Raw genomic sequence first — 17,149 nt, forward strand, 5'->3', positions numbered from 1 at the left:
AAACATTTAAAAAAAATTTAGTATACAATTGACATTTAAGTGCTTTTTATGCCCCACCTACGATAGTAGAGGGGCATTATGTTTTCTGGTCTGTGGCTCCGTTCGTCCGTCCGTCCAGGTTAAAGTTTTTGGTCAAGGTAGTTTTTGATGAAGCTGAAGTCCAATCAACTTGAAACTTAGTACACTTGTTGCTTATGATATGATCTTTCTAATTTTAATGCCAAATTAGATAATTATCCAATTTCACGGTCCATGGAACATGGAAAAGGATAGTGCGAGTGGGGTATCCGTGTACTTTGGACACATTTTTGTTCATAATCAATTAAGACCATAACACATGTATATAAAACAGAAAACTGAAAATAAACAATATCATGAAAACAAGATTCAAGGAATAGACTTTTTAAAACAGCTTGCCTGACTGCCCACTCATTTACATTTTTTGTACAAAACTTCATGAAAAACTGATGATTAGATGGTTATCCCGTCAGAAATGATGAAATCCATTCATTTAAAACATCTGTCTATTGTGGAAGACTGTATGCTAACCTTTCAATTACTTGTTGGCTATTAGAAATGTTGGGTATCTGTATCTTGGAAATAGATCCTACATCTACTTTTAATCATTTTCTGACTTTGCTTACATGTATCAGTATCTTGAACAATGTTGAAAATACTTTGAGGAAGTTGCAAAAAGATTTTTTTTTTTATTCATCTTTTTATCTATGCAACTATGTGTGGAAATAACAACAAAAGCAATATCGTAAAGATCACCTCTTTTTAATTATATTTCAAGTAACTCACCAATATGACTGAAATCGTCATTCAACAATGTTCAACACTGTGCATAGAAATTACTTCCTTTGAAGAGTTTTTTTTTTTTCTCTCACTATTTTGGCTTTTTTACTGGAAATAAATATAAAATATTCTTGTTGCATTGTTCCAATTCAACAATAAATTTCGGATAAATTGCATGAATAGGACATGACAGTGATTTAATGATATGGGGAACTCAAAGAAAATACCTGAAAATAACCAATACAAACATGAACATGTTCAATCTAACATTGTTCTGAACATGCATGGAATATTTGCCACAGGACATTAAGCAACAAACAATTAGTCATTCAATCAATTTAACATTTGGGAAACCTATTTTGGTACATGTAGTTTGCTATCTAGTTTAGAAACTGGAAAGGCTTTTAAAAAAAAACCTGTTATACATGTAAAACCTTTATCAAAATATATTAAGTCCAAACTTAACCACTTTAACATCTGTTTAAATATACTTGTACATTATAATTGATTCTGTGATTCAAATTGTTTTATTCTGTAGTATTCACATATTTACTCTCATTGTTAGATTCACTCTTCAATAAATAGCTACACATAAAAGTAGTCCACAATGATAAAATTGCTACAAATGTTAGAATGAAACGCAATCCTTTGAACCATGGGGGATAAGCCCATGACACCATGTCATAATATCCAGCACCTGCTAATCCTCCCATCACAACAAACAATGATAATGGATGTGGCATCATAAGTCCACCCCATGCCACTAGGGATGGGACCACACTGACACCAAGACTTATCCAACCTGGTCTCAATACACTTTCTTCTGATATTGAAAACCCCCATCTTACTCCTCCAAGAAACGACAAAATGGTTGCTCCATAAGTCATTTGAGCAAAGCATATACTTGGCATAAACATACTACTGAAGATCATATATCCAGGAGCTGCTACAAAGGGGATTAATCCAGAGGCTCCAAGTACTAACGCTGGAACTGGGGAACACTTTAATTCTTTCACGCTGCCCCATACTGTCACTGCTTTTGTTTCCCGGTCTTCATGAAATGGTCGTAAATAAAATATATGGAAATCATTTGCCGTAAGAAAATTTGTCTTTAACTTGTTTAGATGTCCAGCACCTATATTGTTCTGTGAATGCAAGCCCTTCGATGAATTACATTGTTTGCCTGTATATAACTTATTTTGGAAAATGTTTATGCTTTTTCTCTTACAAAAGAGTGGTCTGTATTGCCAGATAACATGACTACTGTTGTAGTGTCTAACAATCTGTCTCACAGCTTGCATTATTAAATCTACAAACAGAAAAAAAAGGTATGGTCAGTGATTGTGTGAATTGTTGATAGCAATGAGCTTTAGTCTCAGTTTATGACTGCAATTGCTAACACAAATTAAGTTTTTGCAACAAAGTTTGAAGAGTTGCTTAATGCTGATAGTCTTTTCACAAAGGATGTAATTTATTTCACACCAGGCAGGATAGGTGAACATGGTGAAAGGTGTTTGACTGACTGCCCAATAAAAGAAATTTTGAGTTTTTAATGTATAATTTTATCACTAATAATGGCTCAAAACCTATGGCTCACAATGAATATCTTTTATTTAACATGTTAATCTACATTTGGTTTTTCAAACATTTTGAAAGTTAAACATTTGCCAAGTACTTCTTCCTCTTTAGATGAAGATCAAGGTTAAAAAATACCCCTAAAAAACATTGGACATATTTCCAAAATGAAAAATGTTCCTATGAAACAGAAACCATTTACACCCTTATAATTATATAACGACCAGATATGGAATGTGTTTTAACATCAAACAATAAAAAAGCCTGTAAGGCAAAACAATTTTTAAAAATGCAATTTAACAGAAAACCATGCGAGTTGGCATCTATGGTAGGTAGGGTGCCAAGTTTTTTTTTGCCTAATCATAAAATGTATTGTACATGTTGTAGTAGCTGCCTTTCAACAGACACTTTTGCACTCGGAGTCCTTGCTAAACTTATCGTAAAAAAACAAGTTAATGGAATCATAACAAGCTTTGTTGTCATCATACATGACAGATTATATGCATAATTATATTTACATTTTAACAAATGTTTGATGGCGTTATACAGGGGTTTCATTATCTTTCATGTTGACTGGTACTTTCCACGTTTCTAGGTGGTACTTTTCAATTTATTCTATGAATATCTTATATAAGAATTTCTACATTTAGGCGGTACTTGTCAATAGCATAGGAGGGTAAAAGTACCGGGTACCGCCTCCTAATGAATGGCCTGGTTATAGTATTAAATAAAAGATAAATCAGTTTTTAACATACAGGATACACCTTATCGCTATTTAGTCCAATCCGGGAAAAACAGTCATTTATACAACTTCCTGTTAGGGTCAGGCCTCCAAAAATAGAGGTCATTAGTAGTTGGCTGAGGGAGGAAAAACTTTAGAAGCGATCATTAAGAAACTTTGATAGAGTATGATTCATTTTTTATAAAATTAAAATTGAAGTAAAAAAATATTTTGTTTGAAGTATTTACGGTAGTTTAAACAGGTCTCATTAAAAAGTATCATGCATGGTGCATTTTTTAAACATTAAACACAGGGTCACAGATAGCTTCAACTGGATGAAAAAGATGTGTAATTTTAGAACTTATCCGGAATGGAATAAATAGCAATAAGGTGTATTACAGCACTGAGCAGGCTGGTGTTAATATAGAGTATTACTATTACTTAACTATCTGCAAGCACCTTGGCTATACCAGAGACATATAATACAATACAATAGACCACTTTCGAGTTCATCCGTCACTGGAAAAAACTTGTCAATTATGTGCGCCTTTATGACGTCATTTACCAGATAGAGGGGGAGCCTGTATCCCTGCACTATTAACGTTCATCAAGTGTCTTAGTGATCGTCATTGTGCATGATAAACTAGAAATAATGTTTGTTTTGTAAGTTCTTGATCACAATTCCTTAATGACAGCAGTGCTGATTGCCAACTTTGAGAATTTTATTTGCTGACTAACTCGTGCGATATAGTATTATAGTTTTCCAACCACTCGCTCAACATTGGAATGGAAGTGAAGATGCCCCTAAATGCACGAATGATGTTCACAAAACCAGAGTTTTTGAAGGAAATGCATCGAACTCGAAAGTTGTCTATTGTATTATGTCTCTGGCTAAACATTGTGTCATAAGTTTTCAAAGCCAGGGTAAATCTATTTTATTTTCAAAATATTGCCTCATAACTATTCACAACACCAGAGACATATTATATGTCTCTGATAGTGATACCACAGTCTAATATTTGTAAATGAACTGATCAGAGCCAGAGCTTTTCTAAAGCAGCTGAAACTTTATATATAAAACAAAACATAGTTTTTCGTTTCCCTTGTTCATTGTCATTATAAATATATTCAAACCTTATTAAACCTTGAAAATAGCATTAGCAGACAGTTTTGACATTTTTCACATTTAAATATCTGGTACTTTTCTTTTTTTTATGCAACTCATAGAGAAATAATTGTACAGGAAACCGGGCACCAGAGGATTTTAATATTATAAAGTTTGTACAATGCAGGAGTTGAATTCCGGCAATATTAAAACCAGAAAAAAAAATCTAGGACTTGAAAAAAACATACCACACAAATATGAACCCCAATATAATTAAAGAAAGTGGAATATAAAGCCCAAAATTGCTAAAAACGTGAAAAATAGGTAAGAACAGAGACACATAATACAATAGAAGTACCTGAAAGCAGAGACATATAATACAATGTCTCTGCTGAAAGCAAGGATTTGTATAGTTCTATTACTATACAAATCCTTGCTGAAAGTTAAGACTAGTCTAATTGCACATTGAACAGCATGGTATAACGAAAAACCAAAATGTTACCAATTTCAAACTGTGTTTATGTTTGATATTATTTAATACATCATAAACACAATTAATGCCTTGACCGAATTAACCAAACGATGACAGCACAGGGATAGTCGTATAGATGATGTTATGAAGCAACATATTATTATGTCGAATCACTGATTTGCACACGATCAGATTTTCACACGATCGGATATTCAGGGAGATGCTATGACGCAACATATCATGGCGAATCTCAGATTTGCACACGATCGGATTTTCACACGATCGAATTTTCACACGAACATATCAACAAACATATGTTTTGCACGCGGATCACATTATTGTTAATCGACATATAAATCAGAAAGCGCCAATTAATATTATTAAACTTATTTGAATACTACGACCACTGAGACCACTACAAATTAAACATGCCTGCACCTTGTAACTGTATCGAAAGTAAGTACATGTATAAATGTATATATTTTATGCTGATTATATGCACCATTTAACGATTTACCGTACTAAGTGTTCATTTTCTAGTGAGATAACATTAACATGATAAATACGAGAAGTAGAAATCGATGTTCACGTTTAAACCTTAAAGATCTTAAACTTTACAACGAGATTCACTATAAAAATCGCCCTCCCCTTTTTTCAAATCATTGCTTGTTATTTTAAACTTTAACCCCAAATGAAGATTAATAATTACTTGTTGGTCCATGCAGTTGATACCGTTTATCATTTATTATAACAAAATATTATTTAAATAGGTTTTAAGTGTTTTCATGATATTTAAAAATATCAAAACGTACTGTATTTAGATTTTTATTTTTTTTTTAGCAAATGTGTGTATCTGTGAAACTGGCTGCAGCGGTGAAGGTTGTCGCTGTGGTGAATGTAAATGTTCCGGTTGTAAAGTAGTATCTGCTTGCAAGTGTTCAGGTATGTTTGCCTTCATTTTATTGTACACGCATATAGTTTAATTTTAGATTGGTAGACCGTAGTATAACGGCCAGTAATTTGTTCAAACAATAGTAAAATTACAAACAATTAACTCTTTCTCTTAAACTATTATTATTGTTATTGTACAGTGTTTATAACGGCATCATCTGATATTAAAATTGCCCTAAGCGCTTTAAAACATAGATCAAGTCATAATACTAACAATGACAACTGCCCTTTCCTCGATCTTGATATCTATATCACTAACGGAAAGCTGAATACTAAAATTTATGATAAAAGAGATGATTTTTCATTTCCTATCGTTAATTATCCATTTTTAGATGGTGACGTTCCCTTGTCACCATCTTAGGTGTTTATATATCTCAACTTGTACGATTCGCTCGTGTATGTAACAATGTTTTAGATTTTAACGAGAGAAATTTATGTATTAATTTACTGAAAAATTATTACACCAGGGTTTTCGATATCACCAACTAGTCAAAACATTTACTAAATTCTATCATCGGTATAAGGACATCATTCGTAAATATAGCTCAACATGCATTTGACATGCAGACTTCTTATACGTTCAGGTATTTCACATCCAATTTTTTATGGAAATATTCTTTATAAAGCACAAAGGTGTCAGTATTCACCTCAAAAACTAACAAAAAAACTAACAAAACCTTTGCATAGACTTATTAAGAAGGGATATAGTTACGATACTGTTGTCAGGTCATTAAAGATTGCATATTTTGGCGTTAATGTTGATTCACTTATAGGGTCTTTGCATCGGAACTAAACGAATTTATTCAAAAACCAGTTGTTGGCATGACACGGGTTATGTTCTTCTCATATATGTTATGATGGTATGATACTAAACCCCTAACGGGAAGGATTGTGCCTGATGTTCATATGATGAAATCATAATCTTTCAGTCAATTTAATTGAAGTCTGGAGCTGGCATGTCAGTTAACTGCTAGTAGTCTGTTGTTATTTATGTATTATTGTCATTTTGTTTATTTTCTTTGGTTACATCTTCTGACATCAGACTCGGACTTCTCTTGAACTGAATTTTAATGTGCGTATTGTTATGCGTTTACTTTTCTACATTGGCTAGAGGTATAGGGGGAGGGTTGAGATCTCACAAACATGTTTAACCCCGCCGCATTTTTGCGCCTGTCCCAAGTCAGGAGCCTCTGGCCTTTGTTAGTCTTGTATTAATTTAATTTTAGTTTCTTGTGTACAATTTGGAAATTAGTATGGCGTTCATTATCACTGAACTAGTATATATTTGTTTAGGGGCCAGCTGAAGGACGCCTCCGGGTGCAGGAATTTCTCGCTACATTGAAGACCTGTTGGTGACCTTCTGCTGTTGTTTTTTTTCTATGGTCGGGTTGTTGTCTCTTTGGCACATTCCCCATTTCCATTCTCAATTTTTTATATTCATTTTTTTGGTATTTACTATAAAATATGAAAGCCAATATTATAAAATCCTAAAACAAACAAGTATTATGAAATATTTCACATAAAACTATACTTTGTCTATTAAAATATACTGATATAAACATGAATTGGGCATGATAAACACCTTTGGTAAATGTAGATTGTTTGGTATGTGGGCGAGAGATTTTAAGGAGTGGGTGAAATTGTTTCTTACGATTTAAATTTAAATTGACCTAAACTATTTTCACAACAAAACTTATGAATCTACAGGCCCGAAGCTGAATGTTACGATTTTTGTACCAAGATTCTAAATAAATTGGCTGTAGATATGATTTTGACAGGCCTAACACTATTTTAACCAAGGAGTGGGGGATGTGGCTGCGGTTTAATGCAAAGGATGCTGAAGCTTTCAAAAACAAACTCAGTTCACTCAGTCTAGTAGTCGTTACCTACTGAATACACTTAGTATCGGAAAGATATTTCGTACAATGTGGATTTTGTGCCACGTCACTATCAATGACTGTTCTTCACAATTTGGTGTTCGTTAATAAGGAATTAAATATACGTTTTATTTTTGTGTGTGTGTTAAAATTTACAAAACTCTCTGTACTCGAGTTTCAAAACAAAATTAGGGCAATGTCAGAAATTATCATTTTTGCATTCAGCACAAAACTCGAAGTTTCTAATTAAAAAAAACGTTGATACTTTTCTGGCAATGATATAATATTACATATATATAGGTATAGACCAGTATCCCCCCCCCCCACCTGTTGTTGAAGTGTCAATTAAATAATAAAATAAAGTAAAACTGTCTATTAATGAAAACTGTCTTCTTACTTTCAGGTAGCTGTGAGTGTGGAGGAGGATGTACACCTTTAACGTGTAAATGTGCACCTGGATGTTCCTGCAAATGAATCAAAACGACAATGTACTCGAACTTATTTCATGCATCAGATCAACCATTATGTATTAAAATTTCATGTCAAACTATACTTACTAACTTATTGATCCAAGTTCCAAGTCAAAGTTATTCCGCTTAGAGAATTGTGATGCTCTTTTCCTCGAATGTGACCGGCCAAATTATATCTGTAATTTAATTTGTACCACCATGACTAAAACGACGGGTGTCGTTTGTAGAGCACTCGTTTGGTTTAAGTTGCTCATGATCAGTCTCTAGTTTTCTTATTTGTAGTCTGCAGTTTGTCTCTTTTTTTGTGTTATGGCGTTGTCAATATCAAAAAGAAGATGTTGTATGATTGCCAATGTGACAACTCTCCACAAGAGACAAAAATGACACAGAAATTAACAACTATAGGTCACCGTACGGACTTCAACAATGAACAAAGCCCATACCGCACAGTCAGCTATAAAAGGCCCCGAAAAAATGACATTGCAAAACAATTCAAACGAGAAAACTAACGGCCTAATTTATGTACAAAACAGAGCGAAAAACAAATATATAACGCATAAACAAACGACAACCAATGAATTACAGGCCCCTGACTTGGGACAGGCACATACATAGAGAATGTGGTGGGGTTAAACATGTCAGTTTGTTGTCGACTTGCGATATTGTTTATCCCGTTGGTATCTCCCGTCTCTCATTTGTTGCATTTGTTAATCGTCAATAGCACTTTCCTTTTTGTGGTAAATGTTGGATCTCCATGAAATTTTCCAAGAAGGTTCATCACAACCAAAGAAAGGTTAGGTTGATTTTGGGGATAATGGTACCAACAGTTGCGGAATTACGGGCCAAATTTATTTTACAATAAACATATTCGCAGAACAAAAACATTTATTTTGAGAGTCCCAGATACTTTATTAGTTGACAGTTGTCCTACTAATTCCACGTGTTTTCAAGTAGTATTAAACTCGTAGTAGCCCATAATGCATTCAATGTACAGTGTAGTTCATTGAGTCGATTGGTAAGTTTTTCAAGGCCGTATTGGACTTGTGTCTGGGAAATTACTATTATATTCTGACGTCAGGAAATCTAGAGTTCTCGACCTGTTGAAAGATTGATCATTGTAAATAAAAAATTTAAATATTCTACCTAGGGTTCGAACATCAACCTATGGTCAGAACTTCTTAAATCTGAAGCTGCTGTTTTATGGAATGTTCTACCTGATGATTACGACAATTAGGGAGCTACCATTTGATTTTTATGGGGGGGCTAGGATGAAATTTGAAAAAAATAGGCAGGACAGGAGTTTTGAGTAAAAAAAAAAGGCAGGATGAGACACTTGCAAAAAAAAAAAGTCAGGACGACAATTTAGGTAAAAAAAAAGTCAGGATAAACTAAAAAAAAAGGCAGGACCGAACAGAGTGAAAAATAAAAAGGCAGGACAGAGATTACAGCTAAAAAAAAAATGCAGGACAAAATTTTTCATCCTAGCCCCCCATAAAAATCAAATGGTAGCTCCCTTACATAGTCATAGAAAACATACATAAATATAACTATAAGGTACAATTATTACAGACATGTCTGCCTTTATTTCCTCTCATTTGAACTAACCATGTTGATATGTTTTCATGATGTGTAGAACATTTGAATTAATAAAATTGAGAATGGAAATGGGGAATGTGCCAAAGAGACAACAACCCGACCATAGAGCAGACAACAGCAGAAGGTCACCAACAGGTCTTCAATGCAACGAGAAATTCCCGCACCCGGAGGCGTCCTTCAGCTAACCCCTAAACAAATATATTCTAGTTCAGTGATAATGAAAGCCATACTAAACTCCAAATTGTACACAAGAAACTATAAAGGTTTAAATAATACAAGACTAACAAGGGCAAGAGGCTCCTGACTTGGGACAGGCGCAAAAATGCGGCGGGGTTAAACATGTTTGTGATATCTCAACCCTCCTCCTATACCTCTAGCCAATGCAGAAAATTAAACGCATAACAATAAGTTGGTTTGGGACGTTTACAGGTTGATTGAAATAATGTTCTTCTTGTTGCCATAATTTTTCGTATTTTCAAGGATTTGTATAGTTAAAGTTAACTATACAAATCCTTGGTATTTTCAAAACTCAGTATAATGATTCCCTTTTATCAGTACTGAAAATATGCAAACTAAAGTGGAGTGGAAATGGTAAGACTGGGACTATTATACAGTAGTACAATAGTCACAGGGTAAACCAATGAAACAAAGAAGGAGGTTATTTTACCAAAGTGGCTGTTCCTCTATAATGGTTGCCTTCGTCTTAGCATTTGTATAATAGTCACTTGGTAAGCCAATGAAATAAAGAAGGAGGTTATTTGACCAAAGTGGCTGTTCCTCTCTATAATGGTTGCCTTCGACTTAGCATTTGTATAATAGTCACAAGGTAAGCCAATGAAACAAAGAAGGAGGTTATTTTACCAAAGTGGCTGTTTCTCTCTATAACATGGTTGCCTTCGTCTTAGCATTTGATTTAAACAATGTGAGTAAGCTTGACTGTATACATTGTACTTATTTCGTAAATGCAAGCTATAATCAATTAAAAGTTAAATGCAGAATATTCCAGAAAGTCTCTTTGACTTCTACTACTACTTACTGGTCTGATTCTACTACTTCCACTACTCCATACTGAGCTTCTGTTTCTAAGACAGTTTATTGAGCGGCTTGACCAGTCACTACTACATACTGACCTGCTGCTTCGCTGACTTCTATATATTCATAAACAATGAGATGCTTAAAATAAGTCTACTTCGTCCAATTTTCTTAATTACTATATATATATAGCTGCTGCTTCTACTTCAACTTAATGAGCTGGTTTTTTCTTCTTCTCTTATTTCACTTAATTCTACTTCTTCTCTATCGTTTACTTCCTCCTATTACGCTGCTGCTTCGCTGGCTTCTACCTACTATTACTGACCTGCTTCTAATACTTCTTTTTACTACTACACTGTATTTACTGAGCTGCTGCTTCTCTGACTTTCACTGCCAATTATTGAGCTGCTTTGCCTACCATTATAACTTCTTACTGAGCTGCTACTTCTAAGGCAAAATAAAATAATAGTTGTTTCCTATTACATTTTTTTACAGGGGCGGATCCAGAATTTTTGAAGGGGGGGGGGGGGGCGAAGGTTTTAAAGAAAAAAAAATTGGGACTTTTTGGGGCTAAAAAACATAAAATAAGTGTAACATGCAATTATTAAACGGTTCCTGTCGTGGGGAATGTTTATTTTGTAGTTGCTGTAAAGCGTAGGGGTTGGACATGTTCGATACTGTATTCTCCTTATTAATTGTCTTTCATAAAATGATAGTATGGATCCAAAGTCATGTATTGATAAATTTGATGTGGGACTTGTCAGTAAAAAATAGACATTGTAAATTCTCGCCGGTTTGTACATGTTGTACATGTTGTAAGTTAAGTCATCAGGACCTCACATATTTCTTGTTGTATACAAGATATACACCTGGCTATTCGATGGAATTTACAATACGACCAACAAGAGTTAAAAAAGACAAACAACCAATTTTTATCCCAATGTTTTGATGAATTGTTTTACCCCAAAAAAATAAGTGAGGGGCTTCAAATCAACCAAAGCCTACGAATGAGTCTTATGACAACGAATTTATGAATGGGTCGACAAATGGAGACAGAAAGGCCGCACCCAGCAGGCAGTTTGCAGTTTGGTCTTGAAAAAAGTATTTAATACATCAGTTCGGCATATCAGACAATTTGATCATACCTGCAAACCCGGCCACAAAAAAAAAATACGCCCGTTTTTATTCATCGTGCTCATTTAATGCTAAATAATTCTGTTGGAAATTTTTGTTTCTAATAGCAATAAAGTGGACAAGATTATTGTTTTCAATCCAGTTCCGGCCATAACTTGTTTATGGCAAAACAACAAAGTCATTTTTTTCTTTCTCAAATATCTAAGACTGCCTCCTCAAATCAAATGGTTCGTACCGCTAGAGCTTATACAGACTTGGGATCATTATTCAGCGATGTGTTTTTTTAATAGGCTTGGCGTTTGGGGCTAATAAAATTGAGAATGGAAATGGGGAATGTGCCAAAGAGACAACAACCCGACCATAGAAAAAACAACAACAGAAGGTCAACATGTTCAGTTTCGTAGTTAAAGTAATACTGCTGTGGAACTTTTTTTCATGAGTATTACTTTCTGTTTAGTGGAATAGTGAAATAGAAGCCAATACGTTCTTGCTCAATCCTATGTCGCTTAGAAGGTATCATAATTGTCATCCTCAGCCTAAGCAATGTATTACTGTAATTTGAATTTCAAAATGACTGAGTGACGTTTGTTCGACCGGGCACTGGTCAACTCCACCATAGCGAATCACATGACTTTGACAATCAGTAAATTCCAGCGAAAAATAACTTTATAAGTGAAGAATTGTCGAAAAAAAAATACTAGAATACATGGAAAATGACAAAGTTCAAGAAGTCTACTCTTATTTATTATTTTACAAAAAAAAAAAAAAAAAAAAAAAAAAAAAAAAGAAGTCCAATCAAAAGGGGGGGGAGGCCCTCAACGCCCCCTCTGGATCCGCCACTGTTTCAAAAAAAATAAATAAAAAAAATAGGGTAGGTAGGGATTATTTTTTATTTTACCTTTTTTTTTTTAAATTGGGTCTATATCAAGGACATTCAGACTTTAACAGTGCTTATTGAAAAATTACAAAATAACCTTTAGGATAGGCTATTTTTGAGCTTAACATATAGGGAGGATAGGGTAATAGGAAACACACATCTTTTATTTTATTTGCCCTAATTCTTATTGTGACTTCTACTACTTACGAAGCTGCTACTCTGACTTTGACTCCTACTAACTGAGCCACTGCTGATTCTACTATACTTACTGTGCTGCATTTCTCAGTGACTTCTATACTGCTCCTTACGGAGCTTCTGCTACTTCTGCTACTACTAACTCAGCTGCTGCTTTGCCTACTTCTGATCTTCTTACTAAGCTGATGCCATTACGGCTTCTTATTGAACTAATGCTAGGTCAACTTGCATTGATACTGAAATGCCGCTTCTTCTACTTCTACTTACTGATTACTTCTACTACTACTTTACTAAGCAACCTGTCGCTTCTCCTAGTAAGAAAAGTATAAACAAAAATACAGAACAGACTATCTACAATTATCGGACCACAGATGAATTATCACGTTGTGATTGGTTAAATACCGTCACGTGGTGACCCCCTATGAGACCGTATGGGGTTAGTAAGTTTCATATGGGGTTCATGACGCGTTAATGGCGACGTCATCTATTAATGTTGTTCTGTTTCATTGTTTATTTTTCAACAAAACGCCGCAGAAAAAGACCAGCGTCCGATAAATTCGTTATACGGTTAACTACTGACCCCCTACGGATCCATAGAGGGTGAATAAAATTCATAGGGGACTCGGCCTCCGGCCTCACCCCCTATGGATTTTACTAACCCTCTATGGATCCGTATGGGGTCAGTAGCGAACCATATAACTTATAATATGATGGCCCAAACTTTTCATAACACATACTGTTATAAATCTTAAACTTCATAGTGTGAATGATTTAATCAATATTGTAGATACAAGGCTGATAATGACGAACTTGGTTTGGTGTCTAACGTCCAGCGACAAGTATATCATGCATATACGGGTTAGAGCATAATTATAAGCCCTGCTTTTTACTAGACAGACATGTTGAACATTTGCTCATCAAATCTTTTTTTTAGTAAGACAAAACGGTTGCTTCAACTTAAATCTGTGAACTAGTAGTCTTCTTTTGCATATCAAGGCTATAGAAAACATCTTGACAACATTGAACCCATTTATAATGTTTACATGAGATATGTTTTAGCATTTTAAATATTTACATTTCAAAATTATTGCAACAAATAAATAGTGTTGATGTTTATTTGAGTCAAAACAATGACATGTTAGACCTTATTGCAGATCTCCAGATATAATCCATATGTTTCCATGGTAACCATTTTCATTGCCAGATTTAAGTTGACCTTAAACTTTAGTCTATATAATCCCATTATAATTCTCAAATTGTTTTAATCTTGTTTTTTTTCTAAATTTGCAGATTTTACAAATTTTTACAATATTTCGCTAAAAATTGCAATTTTGAAAGCCCCGTTTCCATAGCAACAGACCTATTATTTGTCATTAAGTTGAATTTCTCCTGTCAATAATAAATAAACAGTTATGTAAGATTAAATAAGTTATTAGTTAACTTTTTAATTGCATTTTTTAATGAAAAAACTGATAAAAATTTGAAAATTTAACTTTTTTGTTTCCATGGTTACCGCTCTTGGAAACAAGATCCCCAAGCATTTTATTCCATATATCGAAACTATAATATGTTGCCTCAAAGGAAAGTATAATGCCATATTCCAACATGGATGCGTAAATTTGCTACACATCCTCAAAAACTGTCTAAATTGGGTATTTTATATACCTGTTGAAGTCTTCCATGTATCCAAGGATCAAATCAGGGTAACATAAAATATTTTATATTTTTAAATTCAATCATTATATCAATTTGTAATGATATTCATATAAATAATAGGTATTTTTACTAATATATTGTTATTTAAGTGGATATTAATGCTCAAAGTAGACCTATTTCATAGTTGAAAAAGAGCAATTTTGAAGGTTAAATTAGAATATCCTGTTACCATGGCAACCATGGTCCATATCAACAATATCAATATATTTTTTTCATTTATCCATAAAAGTGTATTAACTGACAAAGTTTGAAGCTTTTCTGAGACTATGCGTGCCACGACCTATATGTGGCATGGTTGATATTTACAGAGAATCCATGTTAATAAATATGCTAGTTCAAACTTCATTCTACTTATCAGTGAAGCAGCGAGTACCAATACCGGGTCAATGATCAAACCCAAGACCTTCTTAACGTTAGCCTATTTGAAAATAGCGGTCAATAAGTGAGTTTATTTCATATCAGTTAAGAATAAGCTTCTCTTATTGGATAAAAAGGGACCACATGACATTCATTATTCTTCAGTAATAAATTCCATCGTAGAACAGTGGTATTGACTGGGACAGCGATAATGACCTCGCCTTCGGCTCAGTCATTATCACTATCTTAGTCAATACCACTGTCCTAAGGGCAGTCTATATATCACGATAATGACCAGTTTTTCAAGAACTATTATGTAAATATTTTCGTAGAAATTAAAAACATTTGACAGTTATCTCCAGCATTCTCTATATTTTCTTGTACTGATACAATTATTATACATTTTTTTTTAAAGTTCTGTAATTATAGCTATTCTTCTTTATGAAACATTTTGTTTTCATTATCATAATGCAAATAACACCTAGATCATATATTTTACTTCCAAGGCAACTTTTCAGGCTCCAAGGTAGTACAGTAATCCTTCAATGTTTTTTTCTAATATAAGGTCATTATTCTGAAAGTTAATGCCATTTACCATATTTATTAAAACAGTAGCTACAAATATTTCATGATTTTTATTCTAAATGAGTAAAGAGATTCCTTATAGCCTTAAATGCTCACCTGTCAAAAGTATATATTAAATTGCAGATCATTTTTGTTTAATGCAGTTTCTACTGTTATAGATTTAAAAAAAAAAAGAAGTAAATGAGAAATAACCACTATAATAGCCATCTAGAAATGGGATAAAGGTAGACAATTACATTCTTTTCATGTTGATTGATTGGTGGGGGGGGGGGGAGGGGGGTTTGCAGGATCTTCCAACTGCATTGAAGACCCATTTGTGGCATTCGGCTGTGTTCTGCTCTTTTGTTAGGGTACTGTCTCTTTCCCACTTACTCTAAGGATCATTCAGTTAATACTTGTGCATTGGTCCTGTGGTTTTGAGATGTTTGAAAAAGTTTACATTGATGACGACAATAATATGCCAATCCCTCAGTATGGCACTCAGGGCAAAAGTCAAATAAATACCATAAATGGAAGAAAAGAGACAACATGGCAAAAAGAATCAAGGTGCTTGTGAGCACTGACGGGGATTGCTTTCATTTTGCAATTTTGCGAATTTAAAAATATATAATTGAACTGTATTATCCTAGGCAAATAACAAATTTTAATTGGAGTTATCTTCCTTTGTTCATGGTTGAAATGATTTTTATCACAGATTCATACATCATGCAATACTTATGTAAACTGTTTTTGATAAGTATGGTAATTGATAAAGTTGTCATATTGTAACTTCGTTACTTGAATATCTAAGTATAAGCTACTGCGTTTTGTGCAATCTTTACCCATAAAGGAAAAAGACAATAACAATTAAAACCAAGGAGTAAACAAAGACTCACAAAACCAAAGGACATTTACATCAATAATTATAAAAAAATAAATAAGAAACCACCACACGAACTCCACTAAAAACTGGGAGTGAAATCAGGTGCCCCGAAAGGGTAAGCATTTCCTGCACCGTATATGGCACCTGTCGTGTAATTTCTTTGTCAGTTCGTTAATGATGGAGGGTTATTATGACTGAAGAAGAATATCAGATATGATTTCTGACACACTTTTGTCATAATGGCCAATCAGCTCATGATGGCGACTGTAAAACTTCTTGAGTGATGACCTTAATTTGATTGATTCATAGCCCTATCTTAGCAACTTTTGAGAAAGCAAAATACCTCGTTCAACAAAATCAACGTACTTTGAGCTAGCTCTAGAGTAACGTATCAATTGAGATACATGTACTCCATATGATGGTGCCGCTGGGATGTTGCTACACAGAAATGGAAAGTTGACTATAGGAAAATTAAAATCATCGCATTTGTCAACAGTAGTCATTTCGAGAAAAAGGTCTAAATATGAAGCAGATTTATCTGTGTCGGTAGTATCTTTAATATCAAGTTCACTTGATATATTAAATGTAAGTGATCACTGAATGTATTATTATTAAGAGACAGTACACCATCAATATACCGAAAGGTGAAGTTAAAAGACTGGGCTAATTTATGTGCAAGTCCTTGGATAAATTCTGCTTCATAGGAATACAAAAACAAATCTGCAAGTAGAGGAGCGCAATTGGTACCCATTGGGATTCCAATAGTCTGTTGAAAGACCAAACCTCCAAATTGAACAAATATGAAAAAATGACAAACAGAAGTCCA

The 17,149-nt window shown here is 33.9% G+C and overlaps 1 protein-coding gene across 1 annotated transcript; it reads left to right on the top strand.

Moving 5' to 3' along the window:
• Nucleotides 1-4,967: 4,967 nt before the first annotated feature.
• LOC143080945 (metallothionein 10-IV-like) lies at nt 4,968-8,051 on the top strand. Its single transcript, XM_076257144.1, has 3 exons — nt 4,968-5,127; nt 5,512-5,613; nt 7,903-8,051. Exons 1-3 carry the CDS (start codon nt 5,100-5,102, stop codon nt 7,971-7,973), a joined length of 201 nt encoding a protein of 66 aa, XP_076113259.1. The 5' UTR covers nt 4,968-5,099; the 3' UTR covers nt 7,974-8,051.
• The last annotated feature ends 9,098 nt before the right edge of the window (nt 8,052-17,149 follow it).

Source organism: Mytilus galloprovincialis, chromosome 1, assembly GCF_965363235.1.
Source record: "Mytilus galloprovincialis chromosome 1, xbMytGall1.hap1.1, whole genome shotgun sequence".
In the NCBI taxonomy this organism is placed as follows: domain Eukaryota; kingdom Metazoa; phylum Mollusca; class Bivalvia; order Mytilida; family Mytilidae; genus Mytilus; species Mytilus galloprovincialis.